Genomic DNA, 27,995 nt, shown 5'->3' on the forward strand with positions numbered 1-27,995 from the left:
ACATCACTGCAAGGACACTTTAATTGTTCTGAAGCAATAAATATTCACATATCAAATCTCTACTCTTTTAGTACAATTAATACAAGCACAACAGAAATTAAATGGTTCAAAATAATATCCATAAGTGCACTGACATAACCGTCAGGCTGTATTATATTCCTCTTGATTCCTTCTCTCGTCTTCAGTCACAAATGATAAGAAATAAATATATGTTTTCACAACATTTTCTGTCCCTGTTTGTCGTTGCTATGTACATACATCATGGCACTCACATGCACACACCTGAATACAGACTGGGAGCGCTTTGTCCCATGAGAAGCTTTAAGCATATTATTTACATTTGGGTTTATACAATACAATCTATTCAATAAGTGCAGATATATCCATGCAAGAAGAGTCAAAAAAATAAAAGGGCTTGGTAACACATAAATAGAAAACCTTCATCTCACATTCTTGACTTTCCCGAAACCTTCTTCATACCCTTTTTTGTGGATTCACATTTAATCCAAGTTGTCATTCAGTACAGCTTGATTCTAAACATTGACATCATTTTGTCCTCACTCCCCCTCCCCCCTCCCAAAACAAATCTGAGAATAAATGTTCTCTTGCTGGCACTGTAGGTAACTGTCAGTACTCACAATTCAAAATATTGCAGGAGGCCACAGAATAACAAAGGATGCTGTTTTACATTCTCAATCCTTAATTATTCTTTTTTTCTAAGAATACAAAGCCCTCATGGGGATGCCACTGCATCAGGAAATGTGGCAAGAGAGTTCTACAAAAGTGTCTGGAGGGGTGAGAGAATAAGATGGTCACTTGTGACTTAAGACATCACATGTGGAAAAACCACAAAAAATCTCTTGTAAAAAGCTCACTTAATTAAAACATCGAAATACCCAATGATGAATCGTATGATTTTGAAAATATGAACCTCCACAACCACACTTAGACTTCTTCCAACAAAAAAGTTTTTCCCTCCCATCAAGCAAAACAAAATGATTGTCAGTCCAATCAACAATCACTCAAGATGGTAGGAAAATGACGTCAATGACTTTAAATCAAAGCGAAGGGCGTCTATATGTACTTTGAAGCTTAACATCTGTCGATACATTTACATACTGATCAAACAGACAATATTCATCATACACATAGCAGATCTAATATTGATAAAACAGCAAGAAGCTTCAGAAACATTCACAATAGATTGTTGATTGTATCATAAATTTCTAAAGTCCTTGAGAAATGCATTACGAAGCTCCTGTTGACATGTAAAAGACGCTCAAGTGAAATTCAACGTCTGCTATTAAAAGGTTTGACGACGGTAACATGTTTGAGGTCATCATTGAGGAGAAAAAAAAAAAGATACTGTCAAGCAAATCCTGCAGTGGATGGAGACATCATGAAGTCAAGGGAATTATTGCAATTTTTTTTTTTTTTGCTATTTTGAGTGTTACTTATCTGAACTGTACATTAGGTGTTTGCATTTAAAGTAAAAGGTGAATGTACAGTATGGTTGTCATTTTTCATACGTATAGACACCAAAAAGGGCTATTCTCCCATTTGTATGCAAGTCTTTCTTTTTTTACACGCTTGGCTTGTGCGCATTCTCCCGTCCCGTCCAGACTTCGAGCGCACCATGTGTGACCGCATCAAAATCTGGGGCTGCTTGTAAAAGCATGGATATTTTTAGAGGAGTCAGTGCCTCATGAACCTCACTGCGTGTCACAAAATCCTACTCAGCGTATGTTAAAATATGTTGACTTTTGAACAATTGACCTTATAATGCAAATGAAGGCCTTGATTTTAGACTCAGGAATTAAATGCCTCTCAAGACTTTAAAGGATGGCATGAGAGCACATAAATGACTAATTTGAGTGGACGGGAGAAGCACGCATCCAGCAGGGTGCCTTTTCTGACTTGCGCACACGGGGGAATTCAGACAACTTCAAATCTATGCAGTAACAATATATAGAAATATGAATCTTTAACTATATGGCTATAGACTTCTTTAAATATTGTGTGTTCATATGCCTTGTGCACGCTTGCCATCTACATATGCGGAAAGCGGAGGTGAAAGTAACAGAGGCGGAGCAAACTGCGTTTCTTCTTGTCAGCCGCGTTGCCGCTGTTGCTCTCGGTCCTGGCAGATCTGGCCCTGGCCCTCGCCCTGCCCGCCTCCTCCGCCCTCTCGTCCGACCTATGACCCCGGGCGGCCCACACCCTGCTCACACTACGGTGCTTATCCGGTTGATAGGCTTGGATTTGGAGCTGCCCACCGTACCTGTCGCCCCAGCCCCTGTCACCTGCGGCCCTGGCTGAGGCTGCCCGGGGTGTTGGGGGGGGAGAGGGGAGAGAGGTGTAAGAGGGGTAAGGGGGGACGAAGGGGGGGGTAAAGGGGAGTGTGGTGGGGGAGGGGGGATGGAAGAGAGAGGAGGGTACTGGGGCGGATACGGGCCGGCGGAGGCTGCTGCGTGATGCGCGTTGACGGTAGCGGACGGCAGGTTGTGGGGCAGGGTGCCGAAGATGAAGTGTGTTTGATGGCTGGAGTGGCTGCCCGGGTGCGGTGTGTGCACGTGCCCGGGGTGGGTTTGGGAGTGTGCGTGGGGGTGCGGGTGCGAGAGAGACAAGGTTAGGGGTGGTTTGGTGACAGGGCCGGCGGCGCACCCCCTGATAGAGTGTGTAGGCTGAATGTGGTACAGGGCGAACTGCGGGTTCGGTGAATGCTGGGAGAGAGGAGAAAGGGGCGGCGGACGTCCCACAACCATGTTGGTGTAGCGACCCGGAAGCCCATGTTGTGAGAGCTGGGAGAGATGGGCCAGCTGCGGGTGCGGTACGTGCGGGGGGCAAAAGGGTGTACGACAGGGTTGCGGGCCTCTCTGGATAGTATGAGGGGGCGGCCCTTGCGAAGGAGGAGTGACATTTTGGGTGTGGTAGCGATGGTGATGGTAGTAAGGTGGCGGGGGCTGCACAATTGCCGCGTGACAGTACTGTGCGTGTAGCGCCTGGATCTTGGAAGGACCCCCATCCAGCGGCTGGCACAGGGATGAAGGGGAGTGAGGAGGGGGCCCTCCCGTCGTCGGCGGGGCGACAGGCGCGGGGTAGGGTGGCCCCGGTGGAATGAGGGGCCCCGGCGGTTTGGCGCGTTTGCTGCCGAATAGTGAGCCCAGGAAGGAGCCGTTGTTGTTGCCGCTCCCCCCAGGGCAGCTCGTCGCTCCCGCTCTCTCGACACTGCTGGGGACACCACCGACTCCTGTCCCAGCAGTGGTATGTTGCTGCCCCGGCCCACCCCCCATCCCCGTCCCGGGGCTCAGGATGGGGCGATGAGGCCGGAAGTCTTCTGTTGCGTAGCAGCCGGGTACTACGCCTGCCACTGGGTAGCGCTGGTGAGGCTGCGGACTGCTAATGATGGAACCCTGAAAGGAAAAGAGCGTCATCTTGCTCCACAAACATCCTGGGAAGCTCTTAAGCACGTTCCAATTTTTTTACACTCTTAAAAAGGTAGAAGAGAAAATGCGAGCAATGTCGATGAAAGGAGATGAAATGAAATGGTCACAGTGGAAAGTAATACAAATAGCTGGATATAAGACAGTTAAAGTTTGCTGACACAGCATCTTTGGTCATCCAACGTTATTTCTTTCATATTTGCCCACATACATAAGCAACATTTGAAAGGCGTGCTTTGACATCCAAGTAAAGGGTGTAAAAGGGTGCAGGACAGACACACAGTGGGTGTACACTCACAAGCAACACTCAGTTATAGGGAAGAGGACAGATGCAGGTCTGTTATTGAAAGTTTACAATTGAAGACTTTAAATGCAAAAGCTGACAAGCACCATTTATCCAAAAATAGAAGCAAGCCTACTAGCAGATTGCCCTTGACGGCAGCGTAGTTCTGCCTTTGTAACACTCTAAAGATTTTATTGCAGAAACTGAAGTGTCATACGCCTTTTACAGCAATTATGTGTTTACGTCATTGTGAACGTCTCGTCCGTCCATCAGATCATGTCTGCATCTCTTATTTCTCGTTAGCTCATAACTAATATAGCGTACTGGCTGCCAATGATCCCATTGTCAACACTCCCAGAGCCAAGTCCTGGTTGTTGAGGTGAAGTTTAGTCGTAGTTGTAGTACACTCATGTAAAACTATACATATATTGTTTTTAATGACGCATAATAGTTATTAACTTTCAGTTATGTCAAAATAATCAGTTTTGAACCATTTTTTTAGTCGGCTCGTTTTGAGATTTCTTTGGGGTCAAATTAGCATCTCAAGATCAACTTTTAATCTCATGAATAAAAACATAACCTGTAACCTGAAATTCCCAAAACTCATTTTACTCATCTTACAAAAAATGGAGATGCCAGCTATTGCATTTGAACTCTTCATATAGTCTTTGAGACTTACTTCCATTGTACTGTCCAGAGAACCAACACTGTTCCTTCGGCCACGCTTCCCTGCACCCCAAAAGGCAGAGTGAAGTTTGCAAAGAGAGCAAGATTTCAACGTTGCTATGCACGCCAAGAAAAAGTATGTTCTGATTGACCTTTTTTGACCATGTTTGTAAAGAATAGGCGCCGGGACATACGTCCAGGTGGCAGAAGAAGAGTAACTATCGCCGACCTGAACTGAGAATGATGCCAAAAAGTTGTTGTGTTTGGGGACATATCCTGAGATCATTTGAAGATCACTGTTTTGATTGCACGAATGTTCTAAGAAAGGAACCGGGTTTTAATCAGAATTTCTGCCACCCGGAGGTATGTACGAGGACATGGTGGAAAGGTCAACAGAAGTAAAGAATAAAATAAAAGCAGAAGCCACCCTCCCTCCCGCCTCGCAGTGTAGAGCTCTTCTCCTCACCTATATCAGATAAGTCCCTGAGAGATGAGCTGAGAGCGGTGCGTTTGAGACCTTCGCCAATGGAGCAGTTGTCATCAAAACTGGTCCTTCCCATGGTACCATTCACAATGTCACTCTTCACACCAGCTCCACTTCCTACCACACCTCCTGTCAGCAAACTGGGCCGCATGACACCTTTCTGCTTCTCCAACTCCGCTGTAAACAGGGCAAGGGAATTTATATGGGACACACGCGTGTAATTCACAACAGTATCCAGTAGACGGCGCACTTACATTCAACTCTGTATTTCTCCATCTCCTGCACTTCTGCGACACTCTCCCTGAGGTCACTCACAAAGCGGGTGCGGTCTTGCTGACTCGGAGCCATAAAGACGATGAGAACTTTTCTTTCCCCACCCATGACTGCGGATGTCAGGCGAATACCATGAGGATAATCTGGAAGCAGAAGGACAATAAGAATCAAAGTATTTCAATGACATAATGATGGTTGAAATGTGTAAATGCAATAAAAAGTTATTTACAAGAATTCTGGAACAGGTGAACTTGCATCTCAACCAGGGGAAAAGATTGTCGAAAACTGTATGTCACTGACGTTTTTTTCTTCTGAAAGATTTTGGTTACCTAATGCAAAACATGGAGAGAATTTCCATGAGGCCTTGAAAATAAAAATAAATTAAAAATTATCAAGTTTTAAGGAACAAGTCTTCATAAAAGAGGCTTTAAGTTGTAGCTCAAAATATGTAGCTCCTTTTAATAAGGCCTAATTAAACAGGCATTTAAACTTTGAATACCAGGAACAAGAATACTAATCACTACCACAATAGCACTTTTACTTTCTTTCATCAGTCATCTGAGCTGCTGTGAGTTAACTACTGAATAATATTTTCCACATGAGCCCGTAAAGAATACGCGGTAAAAAAAATGAACGGAGCACCTTACCACCAAAAGGTCATTAAAGAGAAAGACCTCGCGTTGATGTACGCCCGTTCTCTGAGGTCTGTTGGTGTCGGGCACCTCGTACAGCTGGCAGCAACACACCAACCTACGATGGGGAAGGGATAACACCTAACAAAACAAGTACAAGAGTTATATTGGAGTTATATAAGTTTTTGTCCTGAAAACCATCATGAATTGAAAAGTAGCTCTTACAGGCTTTTTACCCACAAGGACTCTTTCCACTGCCTGTACTTGAGACACATGGTCATCATTGGTCCGCAACTCCCATTTCTGTATCCGCTGGTAGATCCCAACAAGAAGGTCCCTGGGAATATCCTGACCATTATCTACGCCTTGGGGAAATAAAAGGGAGGGATTGCTTCATTAAATATCTGCTCAGATTGTCACGCATAAGATGAAATACTACAAAGTCAATTAAATTGACATCCGTCCATCCATCCATCCATCCATCCATCCATCCATCCATCCATCCATCCATCCATCCATCCATCCATCCATCCATCCATCCATCCATCCATCCATCCATCCATCCATCCATCCATCCATCCATCCATCCATCCATCCATCCATCCATCCATCCATCCATCCATCCATCCAGTGGCCTAAATATTTGACACCTCTTAAATTCTTGATGAAATCCTCCAGCTTCATCTTCCTCTCCGCTTTGACGTTGGGACTGTACATGTCCGTGTTGAGAAGGATTATAGCAAAGGCCAAGATGAAGATGGTGTCAGGGTTCTGGAACTGCCGAATCAGAACCGGATTGCATACGCAGTATCTCTGACTGCATGGGAGACATGAAACAGGGTCAGCGTAGTTCAGTGACTCAGAAAATCTGCTAACCTCTAGCGGTTGGAATCTCCAACACACACAAACCTAAAGGCCTCAATTAGCCGTTCCACTTTTTGCGCTTCTCCCTGAACTTTAATTTGAGCCTGGAACTTCCTCAGCGCGTCATCCAGGTCCATTCCAGAGAAATCCATCTCATCAACCACACAGCTGAAAATTGACACGATAGACGTTTCAATGTTGGCGTGTTGGCTCAGATAAAAAAAGTAGAGCTTCCTTCTTATACCCACTCTAAAACATCTTTGTTGAATTGCTTCTGCCGGTTTCCCAGGAACTCCCCAATCATCTGCCTGCTCAGACCTTTCCTCTCAAGGATGAACCGAGCAATCCCAACCGGAGTGTCTGACACAAAGCCTCTCTCGATCAGGTACTGGATTCCTTTCTCTGGTTTCCTGTCATTGAAAGAAACATGAGTGAAGGACTGTGCACAGCCTGGATGTTTTCAACCCAAACGTTTTACTTGTTGAAGAGGTTGAGACCAATGCGGTACTGGCGTCTCTGGACCACATCGCTGTTAAAGGGCGGAGAGTCCCAGCTATTACGGCTTTCCCTTTGATAAGTCTGCTTGCCCAGAGGGGGCAAGGGTTCCCGGAGACTGTCCTGAGACGAGGAACCGGAGCTGCAGTTGACTGTCTCATTGGAGTTGGTGGTGGAGTTGAGCGAGTCGTTGTCCCCGTCCGAGCAACACGGTTGCTCCAACCCTCCGGAGGGCAGCGCTGTGGAGGAGGAGGAGGACAGAGGGGTAGCGGGGGGCTGTTGGGGCGATGAAGAGGACGAGGGCGTGTCAGGGTATTGATGGTGGTGGATGGGATGGTGGTGATGGTGATGATGGTGGTGGTGCGAGGCCACCTGGTGAGGGATGTGTGTCGGAATGGCTCTGCCCGGCGCTCGGATCTGACCCTGGGCAGCCGTTGTGGATGCCGAGCGGGCGCCTGTGCCGGGGGAGTGTTTGAGGGTTCCCTGAGGAGAACCGGCCCCCACCCCAGGCTCCTGCTCGTACACCAGCTGTCTGGTTAGAGAGCCCCGGTCGGAGCGATCGCTCATGTCCACTGAGCTGTCGCTCGGTGGCTCAATGGTGAGGAGAGGGAGGTGTGCGCCCCTCAGACGATAGTCCCTACACTCTGTGCACGGTGTACTGCGACGACTGTTACTGCTGCCTCCTCCCTCTGTGTCTCTGCTGTCCTCACGCACCCCGACACCGCCGCCGGGGCCCCAGTACTCCGTGTCAGTACTGCTGGGCGCCCGGTCGGGGGAGAGTGGGGAAGACGGTATGCCGTCATCCATGTAAAGGGTAACGTCGCTGTACGAGGTGGCCGTACTGTCTCCGTGCATGCTGTGTCCTCCTCCCACTCCTCTGGCTCTTTCGCCCAGACCACGTCGGGAGGAGGGATTGCTGCTGCTACTCCACATACATTCCCCAAAATCTTCACTGAGACCACCACCCTCCCTGCTGCCTTCTTGGGAATCATTGCGACTTGTTCGGCAGGTCAGGGCGTCGTCTATCGAGTCAGCTAAGGACTTAACCTGGACAGAACACAAACAGAGACAGCGGTTTATTTGTAACATTTTCAAACAACCACTGAAATTGTAGTCATAGAAAACCTTTGCCAAGATGCTTGCTGTTTATTTCTTTGTCTAATCTGACTTTCTTTAGGTCCCTCGTGAGACAAATGTAAGCAAATGAAAAGAAGCAGATGACTTTGAGGGCCAAATGGTAAGAATGATAAACCCAGGAGACCTGTTTGCAGAAGGAGTCCTCTAAGTGGGTGTAGTCTCCCTGGCGATTGGTGTCGGGAGAATGAGGAGGACCTATGGCCACACTGTGGGTGAAGTTGGTCTGCGTCTGGGCCTGCTGCTGAGGCTGCCGCTCATCAAAAGAATACTGAAGCCTCATGTTGGACAGAATGATGCGACGTGTCATGCGACTCTCTGAAGCAGAGCTTCGGAGGCGCTCAAAGTTCTTGTTCATGCGATATTGTCTGAAGGCCGTCTGAATGGTCCTAGCTGCCCTCCGACTCACAAACGAGCCCCCGTACTTTCTCTCCAGCATTTCCACCTGGGGAGATTGGGAAGAAATGATTATGCATTGTCTTGTAATGTAACACTGAACAAATACTTTTGTTACTGGAATTAGAATATTTTGTCAGACCAACACTAGTAGAGTCTTCACTCTTTGAGTCCTGTGGGTTCAGAGTGTCGATACCTCTAGTACTTTTTTTTAAAACAATTGCTGTCTTTGTTACCTTCTTATCCTGCAGATCTGTTGAGAGTTCATAACTGTCTGAGAGAGCCTTGCATCTCTTGTTCTCTTCTTCTTCCTGCTTGCGAAGGGCTAGGCTTGCAGGTTGGTGGCGCGTCCGCAGCACCCAAGCCAAACTGGCTGAACTGGAAGCAGTCACGCATGAGGGGCCCCTGGAGCTAGGGGTGGTGGTCACGCTGCTGTTGCTGTCACCGTAGCGGTCAGGGTCACGCAGGTAAGGGGTCTGGCAGAAAGTGCTGTCTTTGCGGGTGCCCGTCTCCCCCGGACACTGCGGCTCCACTTCCACACTAGAGAAGAAATAGCTTGCACTATTACGTTGACTCGTACATCTGCATAAGAGGAAACAACTCACATATTTAGCCTATTGTGTTTGTACGACAGAACTAGGAGTGTGTAATCATAGTTGTTAAATGCATGTGGATCTCAATAATTTTTTCCTGGAAAACTTGTGTTGATTTCAGTAGATCAATTCATGACTAACTTGTATATTATACAAGATGCTTACATAAAGTGGAATATTTCTTTTTTTATGTACTTCTCTTTTTAAATAATTTTGTATTTGTATCTATTTATATTTGAACATAAGCCCCCTTTTTAAATGTAATCTTTCATTTATTTATCAAAATATCTATTTGTTTTAATGTTTACTTTTATTTATTTTTGATTTGGGCAGCTTTCATCTTGCAAAGCAGAAAGAAATGATTTTTAAATGAGGGAGCGGGACCTGATTATTTTTCCAGTGGCTGTGTGAAGTTTGGATAGCGATGGGGTAAAGAATCTAATTGTGTCTCGCAATATCATATAACGATTTTGTAAATAGATATTTAATTTTAGTTTTGTCATGCATAAACCCATTCAACTAGTTGTAAGTTGATGTTTCAAAATTTATGAAAATATTTTATGAAGCTAGACAAGTTCCCTAGTGCTGCTTTAATACAATTTTAATGAATGAGGTCATTTTCCCTGCAGATGGCGTCCTAGTGAATTGGAATAAGTGGAAACTGGACGCTGGTACAACTCAGAATATTTCCACCATATGTCATGTTGCTGTATATATAGTCCATAACATGTATTTCATAAAAAGAAAAATTATCAAATAAAATGTATATGTCATAAGAATTCCAAGAGTGTGTCCTTTCTATACAAATTATACATAGATTAAGTCAAAAGGTATGATAACTAAGGAATTTTAATTCTGAGTTTTTAAAGCCTCAAATTTACATTTGAAACTTTTTTGCCCAGATTCACATAAAACTTGCATCATTTTATTCCTTAACATCTACTCAACTCAATTGCCATTTGGGAACATAATTCAAATTTTGCACAAAAGCTAACAACGCATAGGATTTGTCCTGGTTGGTTCACCAATATTGCCACAAACATGTCTTTGACAAAAAAAAGAGTGTATAATATATTACAAGCCACGCAGATTACAAGATAGTTTGCCATACAAATTATGTTGAAGCTGTTATTTGAGTCTAATGAATTCATACGGTTTGTTTTACAGTCAATAAATGTGACATTTCGTCTTTTTTGGTATTTGTATTTCCTCCTCCTTGGCTCCTTAAATAGAAAAAAAGTCAGAAGAGGGAGGGGGAATTGCTCGGTTGCCGTTGGACCTTTTGTGGGTGGTGAGGCAGTTGTTCAGATGAAAATGTTGTTGCCATGGCAATGTATTGACCATAATCACAATTGAAGTGGGTGTTGAAAGATGCGCTACAGGTTGTGAATGGTAGTCTTTGAAAACCACTCATCCATACCTCTGTCCGAATGAATTTAACAATAAAAAAAAATCATTTGTGGGGTTTTTTTGGTCTCGAGTGTGAAATAGAAAATAGGCATTGGGCAGATGGTATTTTCATTCGGCTGAGTCATGTGACACTTGAGGAGAAACATGCCTGCTTGTATAAACATGCATCTGAATTGTTTGGTTTTTTTTGTGCAGAATGCTTCAGCTGTCACGTCAAAATGGGAGTGGGAATATGAAACGTACGAGCTTTGAGAGACAGAATGACAATCCTTTGGAGAAAAACACCTTGTCATATTTGTTCAAACTGTCAGTGTGCTGACAGGAGTAGCCTATAGAAATTAATTGTTCTGTGGGAAAAAAAAAGTGACATCTCTGGCCCCCGTCTTATGTGAATCAATTCTTGAGAAACCTAGTGGGCGCAATCTCAAACTGACCTTATACATTGGGCTTCAGGCGCTTTGCTGAAACTATGGTGGAATATCCACCTATGTGGACAAAAAAAAATGCCCATCCCTCGTAGGGTCAGGTGAGAGGACACAGAAGTGATGCAGAAATAGAAACATTTCACCTCGACATTTATCAATTTTCTTTGACTTTTACTTTGTTAGACAACCAATTAAAATGGCTGTGTAATATTCTCTTTCTAGTGAGCCTTTTGTGCTGTTTCATAAATAGAAAATTAAGACAATTTCCTGTGGCAGAATTTGCCTTAATTTCTGCTATAAAGATGCAATTTATTATTGTTTTAGTTAATGTGATATGGTTGGCCAGCTTCTGAATTTACACGTTGCCATTTTAAATTTTGTCATTTATTTCTGTCATGCTTTGATTGAAAAATAAATCACAAGTTATCACTTACTCAGTAGGTCTGTTTATTATTATTTTGTTCACAGATTGAGAAGAGTACTTTTTACTTTGAATCATATCATTCGAAAGTAACACTACGTTGACTTGAGTACAATTTATGGCTACTCTACCCACCTCTGTGAATAAATTAATTGCTGAAAGTAGTGAAAGTACATTATCAGAAGAGGAGGAAGTTGGCTGCATAAAACATGAAGGTGGCCAGCCGTATTGCAGCAGGCATCTGCACTTCATCATTTATGCAAAAGACTCTCAGTGGTCCTGTTAAGAGTTCCGGCGGGAGATTTTCTCAAGAGGCTCATTCATGAGTTTCATTGTTATCCAACCATTTAATTGGAGCAGCGACATGGACTATAACAAACACGATTCAGGAAAGTTTGTTATTGTTATTATTTATATCGTATTAGGCCATAAACAAACAAATTGGTCCATTCGTGGTGAATGTGTCCCTTGCACTAAAATGAATTTCACAGCTGTGCTCAAAATTGTCCAAGAGGTGTGATTGTGCATGTAAATGGATTGTTAACTTTCTAATGTTTTCTTTATTGCAACTTCCTTCACCAAACAAGCCACGCTGATTACCATTGGGGATTTTTTTTTGTATCTCATCAGATCAGAGGTTTTTAACTGGGGTTGCCCAAGGGACAACACCATTACAACCAAGAAGCATCTCGAGGACCACTGCTTTGGCCAAATATTATTTTATTTTGCACTGAAGGAGTCCAGACCTATCCAGACTATTTATTTGCATCTGTATGCCTATTTTGGGAATCTCAGCTATATTTGACATAATTTGGATTCACAAAATTAGCTGGAAAATAAACCAAGTTTAGATAATAAATCCATTTTATTTGTAAAAATGTTACAATTATTTTCTATTTCCAATTTCACGGACCACCTGCAATATCACCATGGACCGTTAGAGGGCCGCGGTCTACCGGTTGACAATCACTGCATTAGATAGTCGAACTGTAGCAAAGGGTTTGGCCAGTGCGTACTGCACATTTCAATATGTGTGTAAATTCAGTTTATTTATTTGTTTGTTTATTTATTTATTTATTTATTTATTTATTTATTTATTTATTTATTTATTTATTTATTTATTTATATCTTTGTTGAAATCAATACATAAACAATTGACAACACGCTCCAAGATACATCATTAAAAATTGATATGCTGACTGTGAGCTTATGACAGAGCGGCATTTGGTCCAACAAGGTTCTAATCGCTTCATCTCCATTTGTTTTGGCGTCAAAAGTCAGCATTTGTAGCCCTCTGCAATATCCCCGACCGGGAGCAGACATACAGTAAATGAACGTCCTTTGTTTTATGAAACCAAAGTTCGACAGCATTCTTTTGTGGTCACACTGAATGAAAACAATAAAGTCTTTGACAGGGTTACAGCATCCGTCACCCACCACAATGACTCATTGTTGAATACTTGACATCCCTAAACTACACACAACACACGTGTCCACAGAAAAAGACTTAACTGAGCAATAAAAATTCATAGCTTGTCCAACACGAAGACAAAGCACATTGGTGGGGCAAAAATATAATTGAATAAAATCTGACTTTCATGGAGCGCTTTATCTGGGTCATCACGTGTATCTAACCAAAAGCCACATTTTGAGTAGGCCTGAGCTGTGGGCACTGAGGAATGATTTCAAAACCAGTTCAAACTGATTTTCATCAGAGAAGGCAAGCTTGTTACGGCTATGCAACTATTTCACATTCCACTGTACATTATGTTCATTAACCACATTCGTACTCTCATTTAGCTTTGTTTCACTCTGCCGCCAGCAGTCAGGCGCAGGCGCATTGCAAATCAGAATCTAATTTCAATTAGATGGATAGATTTTTGGTTTTACTCATGTGTTGTGAAATTGCGATTATGGGATTTGTTCCGCAGCAAGCATGCCATCTGTACGATATGCACACAATTCATTAAGTCTTAAATACTAGCTAGCGTAGGACTTCATTTACCATTCAGCTGTATTACCACCATATGTGGAAGATCTTTAAAGATGGATTCCCCAACATGCAGCATGAACAGGACTTTTCAAAACACATCAGTCTATCACACTTATGTGACACTTCTTGGACCTGTCACAAAACTAGAGAAAAGGAAAGTTCTTACCATGCTGAGACGAACAGCGAACGTTCTTATACTGACTGGTGGAGAATTTATCAAACACTCCTTCTTTTCTTTCATTTAATCACACACGCATGCACACACGCACATTTGCTCACCTTGCAAAGCTGCACAGGCCGCATTCTTCTAGGTTTTGTTTTTCATAGCCAAAAACTATCCTCGCCTCCACCCTCCCCGCACTGACTTAATGACATGGGCAGGGAAACAAAACAACAGGGAAATAAATAAGCACAATTGTGGGTGTGGTGAGTAAAGCTTGACGTTTTATGAATTTGAAATCACACCACGCTTCTATTCAAGGTCTCCAAGTATGTCATGAACATTATGTGCGAACAGGGATGATTAATTTCAGTGTGCAATTGAATACGTGGTGATTCGGGTGGAGATAATCAAGGCCGCGTGGACGCGTTGTACCATGATGACTGAAAGAAGTCTTAACAAAGACAATTTACCTGTTAATAGATGCCTCGTAGTTACTGTTGCTAGGGCCAACAACCTTATAACGTGACGCTTCAACTGGAGACAGATTAAGCATTTAAAGGTTACATCAGCTATATAGGGACACGACAACTAGAGCATTGCCTGACAAGTACTCACACTATAAATATATACGGTGGAATTACAAGCATTTCATAATTCATACCCTGCATTAAAGTAAAACCAGAAATATTTAAGAAACAAAATATTTTAGACAAGTACAAATGCTTGTGACAAAAATGGGGCAATGAAGAAAAATATTTTAGCAGAAGCAGAATTAAAAAATGTTCCTTGCAAGACTGTGTTTTATTTGCCCTTCCACACAGAATTAAGAAAATGAATTCACTGTTCTCAGCCAGACAAAGTGGCTGTCATTTTATGCCACACTGCCACCTGCTGTTACCTCAAATTGATTTCAAAATGCCCATTAGCTCGTCTTTCGAACATCGTAACCAACACCAGAACCAGGTGATTTTTTTTTTGTGTGGAAGTTTTCACTTGACTTCAGTTAAAACTTAAAAGTCTACACTCTCAAATTAATTTATTCATTCATTAATTCATTCATATGCCAAACCACATATAGATATTAAATTTTCGTTTTTTTTTCTTAACCCTAACCACTACAACTACAGTGATGGCTAGATTTACTTGTTTTTCAAGACTGGCCAAAAATGGGCGACACGAGCTCATGCGCAGTTAAGCTGGTTTGTTATCTGGTTTGTTGAGGTTAGATAAAGTAACAAGAATTTGTTAAATGTAAAATGAAGATCTAGGTTTTTGGTTTTTTTTGGGTTGAAAACAGCAGCATGAGTGACCCTTTCTGTGCAATACTTTAGCATGTACGCCCACTTTTAGGGACTAAGTCGGCCTGCAAAGAACGAAAATCTCCATAGAACTAACGGCTTTTGAAATGCACTGTGGCAGTTTTGCTTAAAGCCAACCAGTGATGAACCTTCCAACCTAGCAAAAGGACAAAGGAATGGAGCACTTTCATGGAGAACACACCTTTATTTCGTTCAGGATGAAAATAACAATCCTAAAAAGTTTTGAGAACCAGAGCACAGACACAGAGATGTTCCAACGGAAAGCATGTTCAACAAATTGCACACACTTAATGAGGAATTTGGGGGCATTACATCACTGCCAATAGCTCGCTAACAAATAGTGACAAGTGAGCACATCCAGACTCAAATGAAATGAGCGCAATGACGGACGACGGTGATGTCTTCTGACAACTTGAGACGTTAATGGGGAAAAAGGGGGGAAAAAAATGCAGAAGCAAGAAGCACGAAAAAGGAAATCCTCAAGATTCTTTAACAAAGAGTGAAACCTTGACTTAAAAGTTTTCAAGATACGAGCCACCTTTGGTCAAAGTTTCTTTTGGCTTTGCGTTGTGAGCAAAAATGTGACTGAAGACACTCCAACACGAGATGGCGGCAACAAACCTAGCAACATCCCACCACTAGGAACACTGAAACAATCCGTTGTTTTGTATGCTTTTTTTCCTCCTACATTATTTATTCTAATCATAGGTGCTGAAAAGAATCAGATTTTGTTTATTGAATTCAAAATCCAAGAAAAATAAGTGAGGTTGATGTGTTGGAGCAGTATGATTGGAGCAGATTAGTACTTCTACAATATGCAAATTTGATAAAGGCTATAACACTAGCCAAGGCCACTAAAACCATTTCTTTGTCGCAAACCAATCTATGTACATTAAAAGATGGAGACGTTTCTGAAAGGAAATCCTGGCATAATAGGAAAGAAGAAAAAAAAAGCAATATTTCGTCACTTTTTATGAATTGAAAAAAAATCCGAAAAATTCCAAAACAGGTTTTCTAAAAGCTATACAGTGTGTTTCATACCCCTAACGTCACCATCGATTCACATTGGTTCACTTGCAGTGGAGGGACGACGCAAGTTGGTTAGGATTACCATTAACTCATTCACTGCCAGTACAAAGTGAAGTTTGTCTATTCTTGTCAATGGTAGTGAATGAGTTAAGCTGGTTGGCCAACTGCCGACAGACACCACCGAACAAGAATAACAAAGCACAACACATTATATACAATGTTTGTTGGTTATTCGGAGCAAATGTACTGTGTGTAGGGAAATGGCTTGAAATGTTGCCGGTATCGGCCCGATACGATACCTGATATCGGTACGCGGCCATCACAACTCATAAGTGAAGGTACCACTAAATACAGTAAGATAAGACTTAAGTAGAAACCAACGGAATTCTGATCAACGGTAAGCGATTGGTTCCATGCGCTCTGGCATTTCATGGTATCCGCGTCTAATACTCGGTCAGCGACACGTCGGCTCAGCTCATCGAGACGAGGGGCTGCTGCAGCCTGAAGCTGAACAGCAGAACTGGTGAGCGCCCTCATCCTCCCCCTCCACTCTGGGAGGGGAGAGACGGAAGGAAAGGAGGACAAGGGGAGGCAGACAAATCACAGGAAAGAAGAGAGTGAAGACAAGCGTCAGACAAGCACAAACAAAGCAGAGAGTGGTAGAAGCAAGAAATGGCGACAAGACGTGGGCAACATTTTGAATTTAGGCCACTTATGTACACTACAGTGGAATCTCCAATGTAAATGCCTCTGTAGGGACTTTAGATTTTTCTTTGGCTTTTTTGCCAAGGTTATACCAAGTGATGGGACTTTATGAATGAGTCACTACAAAAATCTCTGTCCACAATATTCCGAAGGGGACAGTCAACATCATTAAAAAAACTAACTGAGGAAGTATGTACGTGCCTTCATATTCTGAATCTGAATTACTAACCCTGAATTTTTTTACCATCAAAAGAGTGAATGCAGACGTTTCAATTTCAAAAATTCAACATTCAGCGTTGAATGTATTCAGCTTCTAATTCAACGCTCGGCTTGAAGCTGCAAATAGTCACCTTCGAGTCACTAAAGTATGAGAGGCCAGACCAAAGCAATATTTTAAAAAAAAAAAAAAAAAAAAGAAAGAAAGAAATGATTGGGTATCATCGGATGCTGTGACGCATAAATTACAAATTTCATCTGTCCTATTTGTAGCCAAATGTCGAATAGTGTTTGAAGCCTGATGGTAATTCTTTTCAAGCTGAAAGCTGTACAGTGAATACTTTGACAGTAATAAAATTCAGATTCAGAATTTTAGTAATTCAGGTTCATTACCTGAATGCAAGTCAAGTAACTACCCGAAAATCTCTTAAGACGGGGGCACTCGTAAGTCCTGTTTATGAATGCCATTTCTGCAAGGGAGCTTGTTGGCAGGTGACTTGTTTTGGAGCCTCCTTACCTGTCCTGCCGCTGCATGTTCGGCTGAGCTGAGGAGCAGCAGTACTGATGGAGACTGACGAAGCTGTGAACGCTCAGACTGCTGGGGAAGAGAGTGGCGAGGGCAGAGTTGCCCGCCGTAGTAGTGGGAGTGCTGGGAGCTGAGGTGGGCTGCTGCCCTGAGATGGACGATGGTCGCACACTGACAGCCACGAGCGGAGATGAAGCGCATACACACAGAAAAAGCAGAGACACACGAAAAGATCAGCAACGACCGAAGCAGCAACAAAGAGGTGAAGTGAGAGAAGCAGACAATGGCAGGCGCACAATGAATGGGTCCATTTGCACTCTGCGGATAAACACAGATAAAAAAAAAATAAAAAAATTGCAATAAATAGAGCAAAAGGCCGCTGAAATCTTTTAGGACTGTTTGAGGAACTCAAACGCGCTAAATAAATTACACTGGACCGGATAAGGGCTGATTAGACCCACGAACAAAAATATATTTTTTTTTATTATTATTATTTGAAAATTGTTATTTATATAGGTTATTTTCCATACAATTTGATTCACAGTGATACAGATGTACACGACTGAATTTCATTTTGACTCATATGACAATTTCAATTATTGGCAATTATTATTCAAAATTGAGTCATTGTTTCTAAGAAAAAAAAAAGTAAAGGTAGGCCTCAATATGTTGTCATGAGGGATTTGCAATCTGAAGTGCCAGGATGTCATTTTTGCTTTCACACAATAGCAGACAGCAAAATAAATGGTTTTATTTCGGCGTTTTTGTATGAATTTGTAAAAGCGTCACAACAATGACATGATTAAAGACAAGTGTGATGGTTGTCATTTATCCGTTTTTATCTGCAGCTTGAAGTAGAACCCTTTTAAATTTTGTAACTCACCGGATTTTCGGGAAGCTGTTTTTGACTGAAAAATTCTGGGAAATTTCAAATCCATGGGGAATCATTAATTTATTATAATTTTAAATTTATGTCATTTATCGGGATTAAAAATAAATTTACAAAATTGGAGGTTGGCCCTCAACAAGCAACATAAATATACTTTAGCAAGGAAATTTTGAACACACTGGCAATTGTAAAAAGTGTTTGCAACCATAAAATCTCATTGCAAGCGTCTGGGGAACGTTTTTTTGCAACCTTGAACGAACCGTGACCAAAACAACACTCGCTATGTGTGCACGCCCTCGCACGCCTTCGCCAAAGTCCTAATGAGAGTCTTAACGAGAGCGCAGCGGTGGAGATTACCATGTAAATGCCGGGGCTCTCGCTGTGGACAGATGTTGTCAAGGACATGCTGTCCCCATCATTTGAGCATAGAAATGCAAAGCAAAGATTTTTTTTTTCAAATTTTGGCCCCCACTTTGTCCTTGATTGTCAGACAGTTGCATGGAATGTCATTGTAGTTTATTTTCTTTAAGGCCAGAAAATAATTCAACACCATACTATGAAAAGACCAATAAGTTCAACTATTGTGATTCATCTTAAATAAAATAAAATAAAATAAAATAAAATAAAATAAAATAAAATAAAATAAAATAAAATAAAATTAAATTAAATTAAATTAAATTAAATTAAATTAAATTAAATTAAATTAAATTAAAAATGAAAGCCCAATATTGGTCACAAAGAAAAGATGATCTTGCTTTTGCTTTTATAACACCTACAAAACATAAAGACTGATGAAGGATGGCAAAAACCCACACTCATTTACAGATGTAATTCTAAAAATTTTTACCGTGAGTGAGAATGATTCATCACATTTCCCGAGTTGAGTGGCTTGTTTTACATGACGATCATCATTCAGTCCACAAAGTGCGTCACCCTCTCTTATCACTGCAACACACACTTTCATCTCTCTTCCAAACCTAGTATTGCTTGGAATGAATCAAAATTTCATAGAAGTAGCAGTGCAGCTCATGTTTTCCATGCGTCTTGGGTAACAACAAGCCTGGCCACGATATTTGATTGACATAAGAGGTCAAGCATTCACCTCTTAGTCAGCTCCGATACACTCCAGCTTGCTCCTGATACTGAACAGCAACTGCTTCATTTTACACTAAATTGCCTGATAATATCAAAATCAGTCGTTCCGCTCATCACAATCATTGTAACAATATTTAATTAGCATGATGACAAGAAGTAGCGCGACGCCATTGCAGCGTATAGTCATGTCGGCAGATGACGAAGATATGAAATTCAAATCAAAATGTGATTGCCGAAGGAAGTTCTTTTTATAGAGCGAAACAATGCAGATCACACAGATTATAAGGCTGAAATTGTAAGATATGATCTGCGTAGCTGATGAACTGGTGGATGTGCTCAATATTGCTTGTGGAGGAGCTGTTACGTAAGCTCGAGTCGCTCTTGCACACATATTTGTATTTCCCCAGCAGCTACTGTAGAACATCTTCGCTTAAATTGCCTCCTCCGTGCATTGCGCCCGTAGAAGCCGATTTGTGCTTTATGGACACTTGTGCTTGATTTTTTCAGTGCCTAAGGAGACGAACTGCATTTTACCACAAATTAAAACCACTGCCAAGGGTCTTCATAAAAACTGTGACATGCTGTGTTCAAATTGGCTCAAGGATTAAGAATTTAAAAACAAGGATTAAGAAAAGCAGATATATTCATTAAGTGAGAATATCATATACAATGTGCTACATATGGTTGGAAACACAACTTGTATAGTATTTTTAACAATCTCCACCTCAATTTCTACTGCTTTGACTTCCAACTTGTCATCGACCACTTCTAACATCGGCACTTGTCAACATATAAAACGCAGTCACGGAAGGAATTTGACTAGCATGGTACCTTTTATGTTATATTTGACAGGACGAGATTTTCCATGAACATATTTTTGTGGTCTCCTTATGCAACTTTTTTTACTCCCCCCACACCAAGTGCATGTGTTTTCTCCAAGCATGTCAGGCAGCTGCAAGAGTGGGAGGAGAGCGAGCTCCACGAGAGTGAGCGAGGTCAAACACGGAGGAGGGCAACCGGGCAAGGGTGAAAGCCATCAGAAGAAGCGGGAACGCCGCCCGCAACATGAACGCGCAAGGCCCCAGGATGCGCGTGCGTACGCTTGCCGCCCAGTGTCTCTGCAAGTGTAATTGGCGTGGGGGTGTCGATCGGCGCGGAGTTGAGTGAGGCTATGTATAGACTTCACTTTGACTTGCATCTGCTATCATGTCGCCATGCAATCTTTGCCTTAATGCGAGTCACTTCAAATGATGCTTTCACTATTTTGTCTGTGAAAGCGAGTGGGCGTGCATTGCGTCATCTACCTCCAGCGCGTGACCCGCCTAACTCTTGCTGACAAACAAAGACGCTTGATTAACACACACGCTCCATCGTGCCCTAAAGTTAAAGGGGGGGGGTAGGCACAAACCCTCCCCTTCCGCCAGCTTCAGACCCAAGCAATACACAGCCACTTTCCACAGTACTCTTGAGTTTCCTGCTGCTTGGCAACAGTGTGGCCTGCCTGCGTGGGCGTATGGCAATGCGTGCCAGGCGAAACCTCGGAGAAGGAGGGGCAATACTTTGACTGACTGTAGTGGGCACCTGTGCGCACGTGCGAGTGGACACCCTACGTGAAAGTGACAAAAGCCAAGAAAATAACCAAGTATAGCCAGGACGCATCGCAACTTTCCGATGCACCTGCATGGCATCACATATATCATTTGTGCGTCGCCTCGTCTTGTCATTCAATCCTGCTTTTGCCGCGCTCTTGCTCCCACTCTCTCTATTCTCCATCTCTCTCTCTCCCTCTCTCTCGCCCACAGAGTTGTTCATAGAAGAGCTCACGGCGTTCCCACGGTAACCAGTCTCCCTATTTTGCTCTATAGAACGTGCACGTGACTGTTTGACAAACATCCCGCAACCTAAGTGATATGTTCCTTGAGCAAATGATCACTGAATAGTCATGGCTGGTGAAGGAGCGCAGAATTTAAAGCGACTATGATGAGATCCACAGTTGCTATAGATGCTCATGCTGGCCAGCCTCCGGCCTAATAATAACTAAGCCAAACCGCTCATTTGTCACATCATGAACACACATGCGCAGCTGATGCTCAGACACAGTTGCCATTCAAATGTACAATCGAAATCCTGTGCAGCACATTTTCTACCTATGTCATCATGTTAGTTGTACTATTGCACTCCACAACATGTGTATACATCTAATGGAAACCATTTTACCAAATTGTTAAAAAAAAAGTCCAGTTTAGCTTTTATTTAATGTCACCTTGGTTTCATAAACAGCTTAGCTATTTTGAGTTATTATTACAAAAATATTGCAGGCATTCCTTCAAGTAAAGGCAATGTTTATTGACAGAGCCCCAGAAGAATGCACTTTTTGCTTAAGTACATAAATGATCCCCAACTTCTCATTAAAGCCAATACACTTCAGTCTTTACACAGTGATAATAATGGTAAAGACCTGCAGTAGTTCCAACACTTTCACAAATTCATACATAGTACAAAAATAACACCATTTGTTTTGCAGTCTGCTATTGTGTGGATTCAAAATGGCTGATTCATCCCGGCACTTGTGCTTACATACCCCTCTGGTGTATTGCAACAAAGCAATGAGGTTCCCTACAGTGGCCAGTTAAGATACAGTATAATTCTTGTGGCATTGACAATTAAAACTCCTTCAATCCATTTCAGCAAAAGAAGTTAAGAGGCGGATCCAAAACTAGTGAAATGAGATCTGGATTGCTTATCAAGTCAGGTGAAGGCAGCTGAATATCCTAAATACATGTTCACCGTTTCCATAGCAACTGCAATATCTATTTTTCTTGCAGCAGTGAGCGTTGGTCCAAGGACATATCACCTCCAATCGAAAAGGAATGCAAAAATTCACTTCAGTACTTGCCAATTCAACAATTTGCTGGAGATGGCAAATGTGGAACGCAAGCCTGTTTTGACACACTAACCTGAACTTGAAATTCAAACTCTGCCAAGAAGCCCAAATTTGAAACCCGGGCCTAAAACCCTAACCCTAACTTGTAACCCTAATCTTTGCATCAAACTCTACTTTAAAAGGCTAGCTTGAAATCCCAACCTCGACGCAAAGCTCTAAAAATAGCTAAATCATATTTTTAACTAAACCCCCAAATCTGGAACTTTCAACCTAATTTGGAACCCTAATTTGTATTCCCAACATTTACTTCAGACCTTAACCCAGGCTTGTAAATTTCATTTGAAATTCCCCAGTTGGTCCCAACTAGTTGTAGTTGTTGTTCTGGAGTGTTAAAAATGATTACCTTGAAGTGACTCAAAGTTGTAATGGACCCAAGCATTCACACCAGGATGTGAATTGAGTGCACCACAAAGCCCCTCATGCTCCAAAATCCCGAGGAGAAGGCATAGAAACGTCGCCCACGTTCACGTTGCCTCCCACGCGCATGCACGCGCGCGCACACACAATTTCAATTTGAGACATCTCACTTTGCAGCATTGCAACATTTTGACTCAAGCTGCAAATCAACACTGTCAATCTGCTGCCCTGAAATACAGCAAGGCAAAAACCTTCTGGTGGCCGGGGTGCACCACGAGAATATATGAGCCACGTCAGCCGGGGCCACTCGTCTTCTTGAATCCAAGCGGCTGTACCATTTGAAAGCCCGGCAACCTCGATCAATCCGCTTATGATCATAAGTACGCGGGCAGGCGAAGGGGAAAAGCAAAAGCGGGGAGAAGAGTAGAAAAGTGCAGCTTGTCTGACTCATAGCTGCAGCATGCGGCGAGCGGGAACAGCAAGGGGGCGACTATATGTACACGCATGAGTACGTATGTATGTGTGAGAGCGAGACTTTCAAATTTAGCAAATCGAGCTCCTTGTGAAATAAAAGCCCTTTTGTTGTGCACCACGTTCCCGCAATTAACCTTCGTAACGAGAACGCTGAGCACCTTCGCAGGCCCGTTTGGCTTGAAGCGTTCCATCCGTGAAGAAGGAGCCTTTGTGAACGTGCAAGTCCTTTTTTTTTGGGGGGGGGGGTCTTATATAACAGCTTTACGCTCTCTATCAGCACTACTGAGTCCTGCAACTGACCCCAATGCTTGTCCTCAGAACAAGAGGACGTCTCGTATTACTGCAAGATTAAAAACAAGACGACATTGTGTCTGGTAATGGACATCCCGGGTGGTTTTCTAATAATCAGTTCAGTACTAAGGCTACACACTAAAATATGCTATGGCTAGTCCAAAGCCCGGATCTAAATGAGTGGCTTGTACCAGGAAGGGCATCCAGGGTAAAAACAACATAATCCAGGTCAATCTAGATTTTTTTTTTGTCCAATGTTATATGAACTAAAACCCGAATAAAGGCGCATTTGGGTTTTTGTGTGTGTGTTAAAATGGCTTTCAAAAAACGGAATACATTCTGGTTTTGAAAAGTGTTGTATAAAACAGCCGAAAGAAATGCTCATGCGAATTAGCTTTAACCCTCTAATCAACACATTGAACGCAAGTGGTTCACAAACAAGATGTAGAATGACAATCTTAACCTCAACAACTATTTTTACTGCCGTACTGATGAGCTCAGAGGAGTTGAAACATTCCGCAGCAAACAGTATACTTGGCACGACACGCAATATGATTGGCAGCTGCAAATAAATATGCGAGAACTCAGGAGGGATTCCTAAAGACTCAAGAGTCGAATTTACAAGGAGTTGATTAGACTAAAACCCAAATGGACAGAAACAAAATTTGCTGGTCAAAATGTCCTCTTGACCTACTATACCATCCCGGTGAAGTTTCTTTCCACACCACTCGTTGATTTTCTCGTCCTGATGCACGCCCGACAAAACTAACAGTGCCGTTGTAACGTTCACCCTTGGGCCAGCAGTCATTATACTGAGCTTGCACTAATTACTCTCTCGTGCACTCGGTGTGTGTCTTCCTCCCCTTTCAACACATTTGGGCTCATAGTAGCGTGTTATATAAAGAGACCCTTTGACTGTCTCATCTGAAATGCACCCATGTGACCTCTCCTAAAATTAACCAGAAGAAGAAAAAAAAAAAAACTCCACCTCACTGCATCTTGGCAGAGGTGCTTTAGGAGATCACGTCAGCTCTAGGCCTTGCATTGTTCACAGCGCTTTTAGCAGGATGACGACAAGAAGGCAGGCTAAGGACAGCTGTTTAAAACACAGCCGCTGGGGAATGGCAATGCAAAGGAACCACTTTATTTGGCAAAGTGCAGCTGCTGCACGAAAACACACACACACACACACACACACACACACACACAAACAAAGCAAAAGGCGATACACTATGATGAATTCTGGGTGATACGAGGTGCCAAGAACAAAAAGGCAGACATGAGCACTCCGTCACGAGGGATAAAAATCATTAAAGCTGCAAGTTCACGATCAATGGAAAAGATGCCATCTGGCAAGTAAAATAATTGATATTTCACACAAATTCATTTTTGAGGGACTGCAACAAATGGCTTTTTTTTTTTTAAACATATTTTTTACGTCTATGTAGGATAAACATGCCCAGCAAACGTACTTGTGCCACCTTTGGAATTGACACCCCAAAAATCTAAAGGGCTCCTCAGATGTACATCTTAGCCATGACTTTGTTTTTTTTCCATCACGCCTGCAAAATCCTGAACTCTCTTCCCCCTTCTGCGTAGCGCCCTGTACTTATTTGTGTTATTTGTTTATTTATTATTTATTATTATTATTTGTGAAGAAATTGACAATAAAGCAGACTTTGATTTTGAAATCTGGCTCCATTTTGAAGTAATGATTCGTCATTACATTACATTGTCTGCGGTCGGAATTAATAAAACCATTTTTATAACTGTGCCTTTAGTACAGTTATAAAAATAAAAAAAACTTTGTCGGACCACAGAGGAGTGTTGTTAACAAAATGCAAAGGCAAAAATATAGAATGAGACTGCAAAATCATGGGGGAAAAAAATCCATGGCCTTCAATTATGCACACCTATTTCATCTAGCATCTTTCCTATGCTTACACATTACATGTTGGAGCCACGAGAATACAGCTTCTTAAAACCTCTGGTGAGAAGAATATATCCCAGCTGGTCTTTGCAAGATTTCCCTGACGCAACAACGAGACGCTCTAAAGTAGCCATGCCAACACAAATCCCCTCTTCATGTGCTGGCTGTTACTTCAGACACTCTTTTTTTCTTTTTAAACACGATTCTGTGCATTTATTTCGGTGGAGAGCGCAGGTACTTTTGCTTCCTCTTAAAAATGATCCATTGTGCCTTAGTTTAAGCTCAACTAAGCAGTTTGAAGAACGTGTCTCCCTTCGTGCTGCATGCCCTCATTGGCTCCCTCCTCGCCCTATTGGCAGATGGCAACTCAGCGTGCATTCCACCTTTCCTCCTTTACGCACACCACGGAAGATCACAACCCTTTTCCTGTTCTCTCCATCTTCTTTTCCAACACACACTCATATTGCATTATAATCGGTTGCCAGTGAGAAGGCTTTTGTGGCCCAGCTCAGCCCAAGGGGCGGCGGGCGGGTGGAAGCTTCTCCCAGCCGGGCCTCAAACTTCCTCCACGGGCAGCAACAGTAATTAGCAAAGGGGGCGATGCATCACAGTATTTAATAGCCACCTAACTAATATATGCTTCTGTGTAATGACTAATCTCCCCCCTGGAGTGGAAGAAGACAGCTCGGCTCGACAAGAGATTGGGTTGCGTTCCAATCAGAGACTGAGAAGAGCGTTGGGACCTCACGTCCACAAATGATTGTCCTATCATGGGAGACTGTCACATTCCATTTCACTGTTTGCCCTTTTTTCTACGCCAATTGCTGCCTACTCACAAAGCTTAATGCAGAACAAAAGTGTGTATGTGCGTGTTTGTGTGTGTGTATTCAAGTTGCTATGCCATCAAAATGATAAACGGTAGCAAGATTTTGTGAAACATTTTATGATCCAGTTTCTATTCATGACTCATTATGTCTGAAAGCACTACTAAACTCTTGTTGCCATTCACGTAACAGAACGATATCTTTCAACATACAGGCCCAAAGGAAGTACTGAATGAAGTGAATTGCACTGATTCCCACAGAAATATACACCGGTTGGTCTTTTGAAGGGTCATGACACAGAAGAATGAAACAGACGTATCCTGACACGAATCTTTCGAGTTGAGTCAACTTACTTTCTGCGAATGGTGGCGCTGGTGTTGGTGTCCGTGCTGTCGGTGCGTTCGAGCCGGTCTCTCTCGGTGGTGGACGAGCCGCAGGAGAGACCTCGGGTCAGCCTGGCGTGGGTCCTGTCCCTGGCAGGCCCCGGCGCCGTGGCGCATCCACCTTTGGTCTGAGGTGAGGACGCGCTCCCATCCCCGCCGCCGCCGTGATGGGAAGGGAGCGACAGAGGCTGGCCGTGATCATGGTTCTGCTCCGGGGTGTCCGAGCCAGGGGTCCGAGGGCTGCGATCGTGCCTCAGGTCTTGGTTCTCCTGGCTAACCCGGTCCAGCTGACCTTGCAGCTCCTCGATGCGCCGCCGTTGGGTCTCCAGGAGTTTGGCCTGGCTCTCAATGATGTTGTTGAGCTCCAGGAGGTACTCCACCGCCCGGTTGGGGCTTTCCGGGCTGGCCTCCATGTCGGAAGCCCAGAGCCGCCCCCCCCACCAGCCCTGATGAGTGGGGGGGAGGGAGGAAGCCACGCAGACTCTGGATGAGATGAACTATTAGCTTCGTATGCGGAGAAACAAAAACGCCACGGAGGTGTTGGTTGTCGGGTTGACTACATGTCGTCAAACGGGAGGGCGAGCATGAGCACTAGAACATCTTCACAGCACTTTGGGATGTCGGCATGTGGAGAAGAATGCTGAAAAACGAGCGGGAGAAACTGTCGATTGTCTCATTGTCAGCTGCCATTTTGCCAAATCAGCATGGAATTCTTTCAGACTTTGGGCCGTCATGATGAACATTAGACAAAACTGACTCAAATAGGTTGGTAAACTATTAATGATGTGATATCGAGATGAAAAACATCTACCAGTTTAAATTCCATCCATCAGCTGACAACTAGACAAAGGGTAAAAAAAAGGGACTATATTTCTGATCTCCCACTGATTGTCAGGCAGTGTCAATCATTACATAACTCCCACCCACGCTGAAGATCCCCCACGCAGCGATCACCGTGTCTCTTTCAACCCATGGTTCGACGCGTCTTCACCGCTCGGAAAGTAAGCAAAGTTGCCTTACAAAGCGCATTCTTCCCTCAGCTGCTCCACAACTCCATCCTTTCATTTATCGGGCGCCTCCTGCAAAGTCAGCGATTGTGCTTTTTCCCATCCAGCAGCACTTTACTTCCACGACGCGCGTGTTGGCAAACCGATAGGAAAACTACCAAGAAGTGACAAGCGATGTAAATAAACTGCGACTCTGTGACTTCTCCTAGGCGACTCTGACGACATGCGTGTGCGTGTGTGCGCAGGCGCGCGCGCGTCACTAATCCAAGCGGAATAGAGCGCAGGTGCGCTTCGTGCGCGTCCGGACTGCGGAGCTACTGGAGCGCAGCGC

General features: G+C 43.2%; 1 protein-coding gene across 3 annotated transcripts; it reads right to left on the minus strand.

Annotated features, from left to right (window-relative positions):
- Positions 1-3: 3 nt before the first annotated feature.
- Positions 4-27,993, minus strand: iqsec2b (IQ motif and Sec7 domain ArfGEF 2b). 3 transcript variants are annotated; one of them, XM_049752358.2, is made up of 14 exons: positions 26,628-27,993; positions 8,907-9,210; positions 8,402-8,719; positions 7,124-8,187; positions 6,894-7,055; positions 6,691-6,813; positions 6,432-6,598; positions 6,007-6,146; positions 5,797-5,922; positions 5,379-5,478; positions 5,131-5,292; positions 4,859-5,053; positions 4,406-4,455; positions 4-3,413 (listed from the first exon to the last, which is right to left on the minus strand). In XM_049752358.2, exons 1-14 carry the CDS (start codon positions 27,068-27,070, stop codon positions 2,226-2,228), a joined length of 4,542 nt encoding a protein of 1,513 aa, XP_049608315.1. In that variant the 5' UTR covers positions 27,071-27,993; the 3' UTR covers positions 4-2,225. The 3 variants fall into 3 exon arrangements, with proteins under 3 accessions (XP_049608315.1, XP_049608316.1, XP_049608317.1); XM_049752359.2 differs by lacking the exon at positions 26,628-27,993 and adding an exon at positions 13,792-13,873; XM_049752360.2 differs by lacking the exon at positions 4,406-4,455 and having other exon boundaries at positions 3,251-3,413.
- Positions 27,994-27,995: the final 2 nt, after the last annotated feature.

This window comes from Syngnathus scovelli, chromosome 2 (genome assembly GCF_024217435.2).
Source record: "Syngnathus scovelli strain Florida chromosome 2, RoL_Ssco_1.2, whole genome shotgun sequence".
NCBI classification, from domain to species: Eukaryota; Metazoa; Chordata; class Actinopteri; order Syngnathiformes; family Syngnathidae; genus Syngnathus; species Syngnathus scovelli.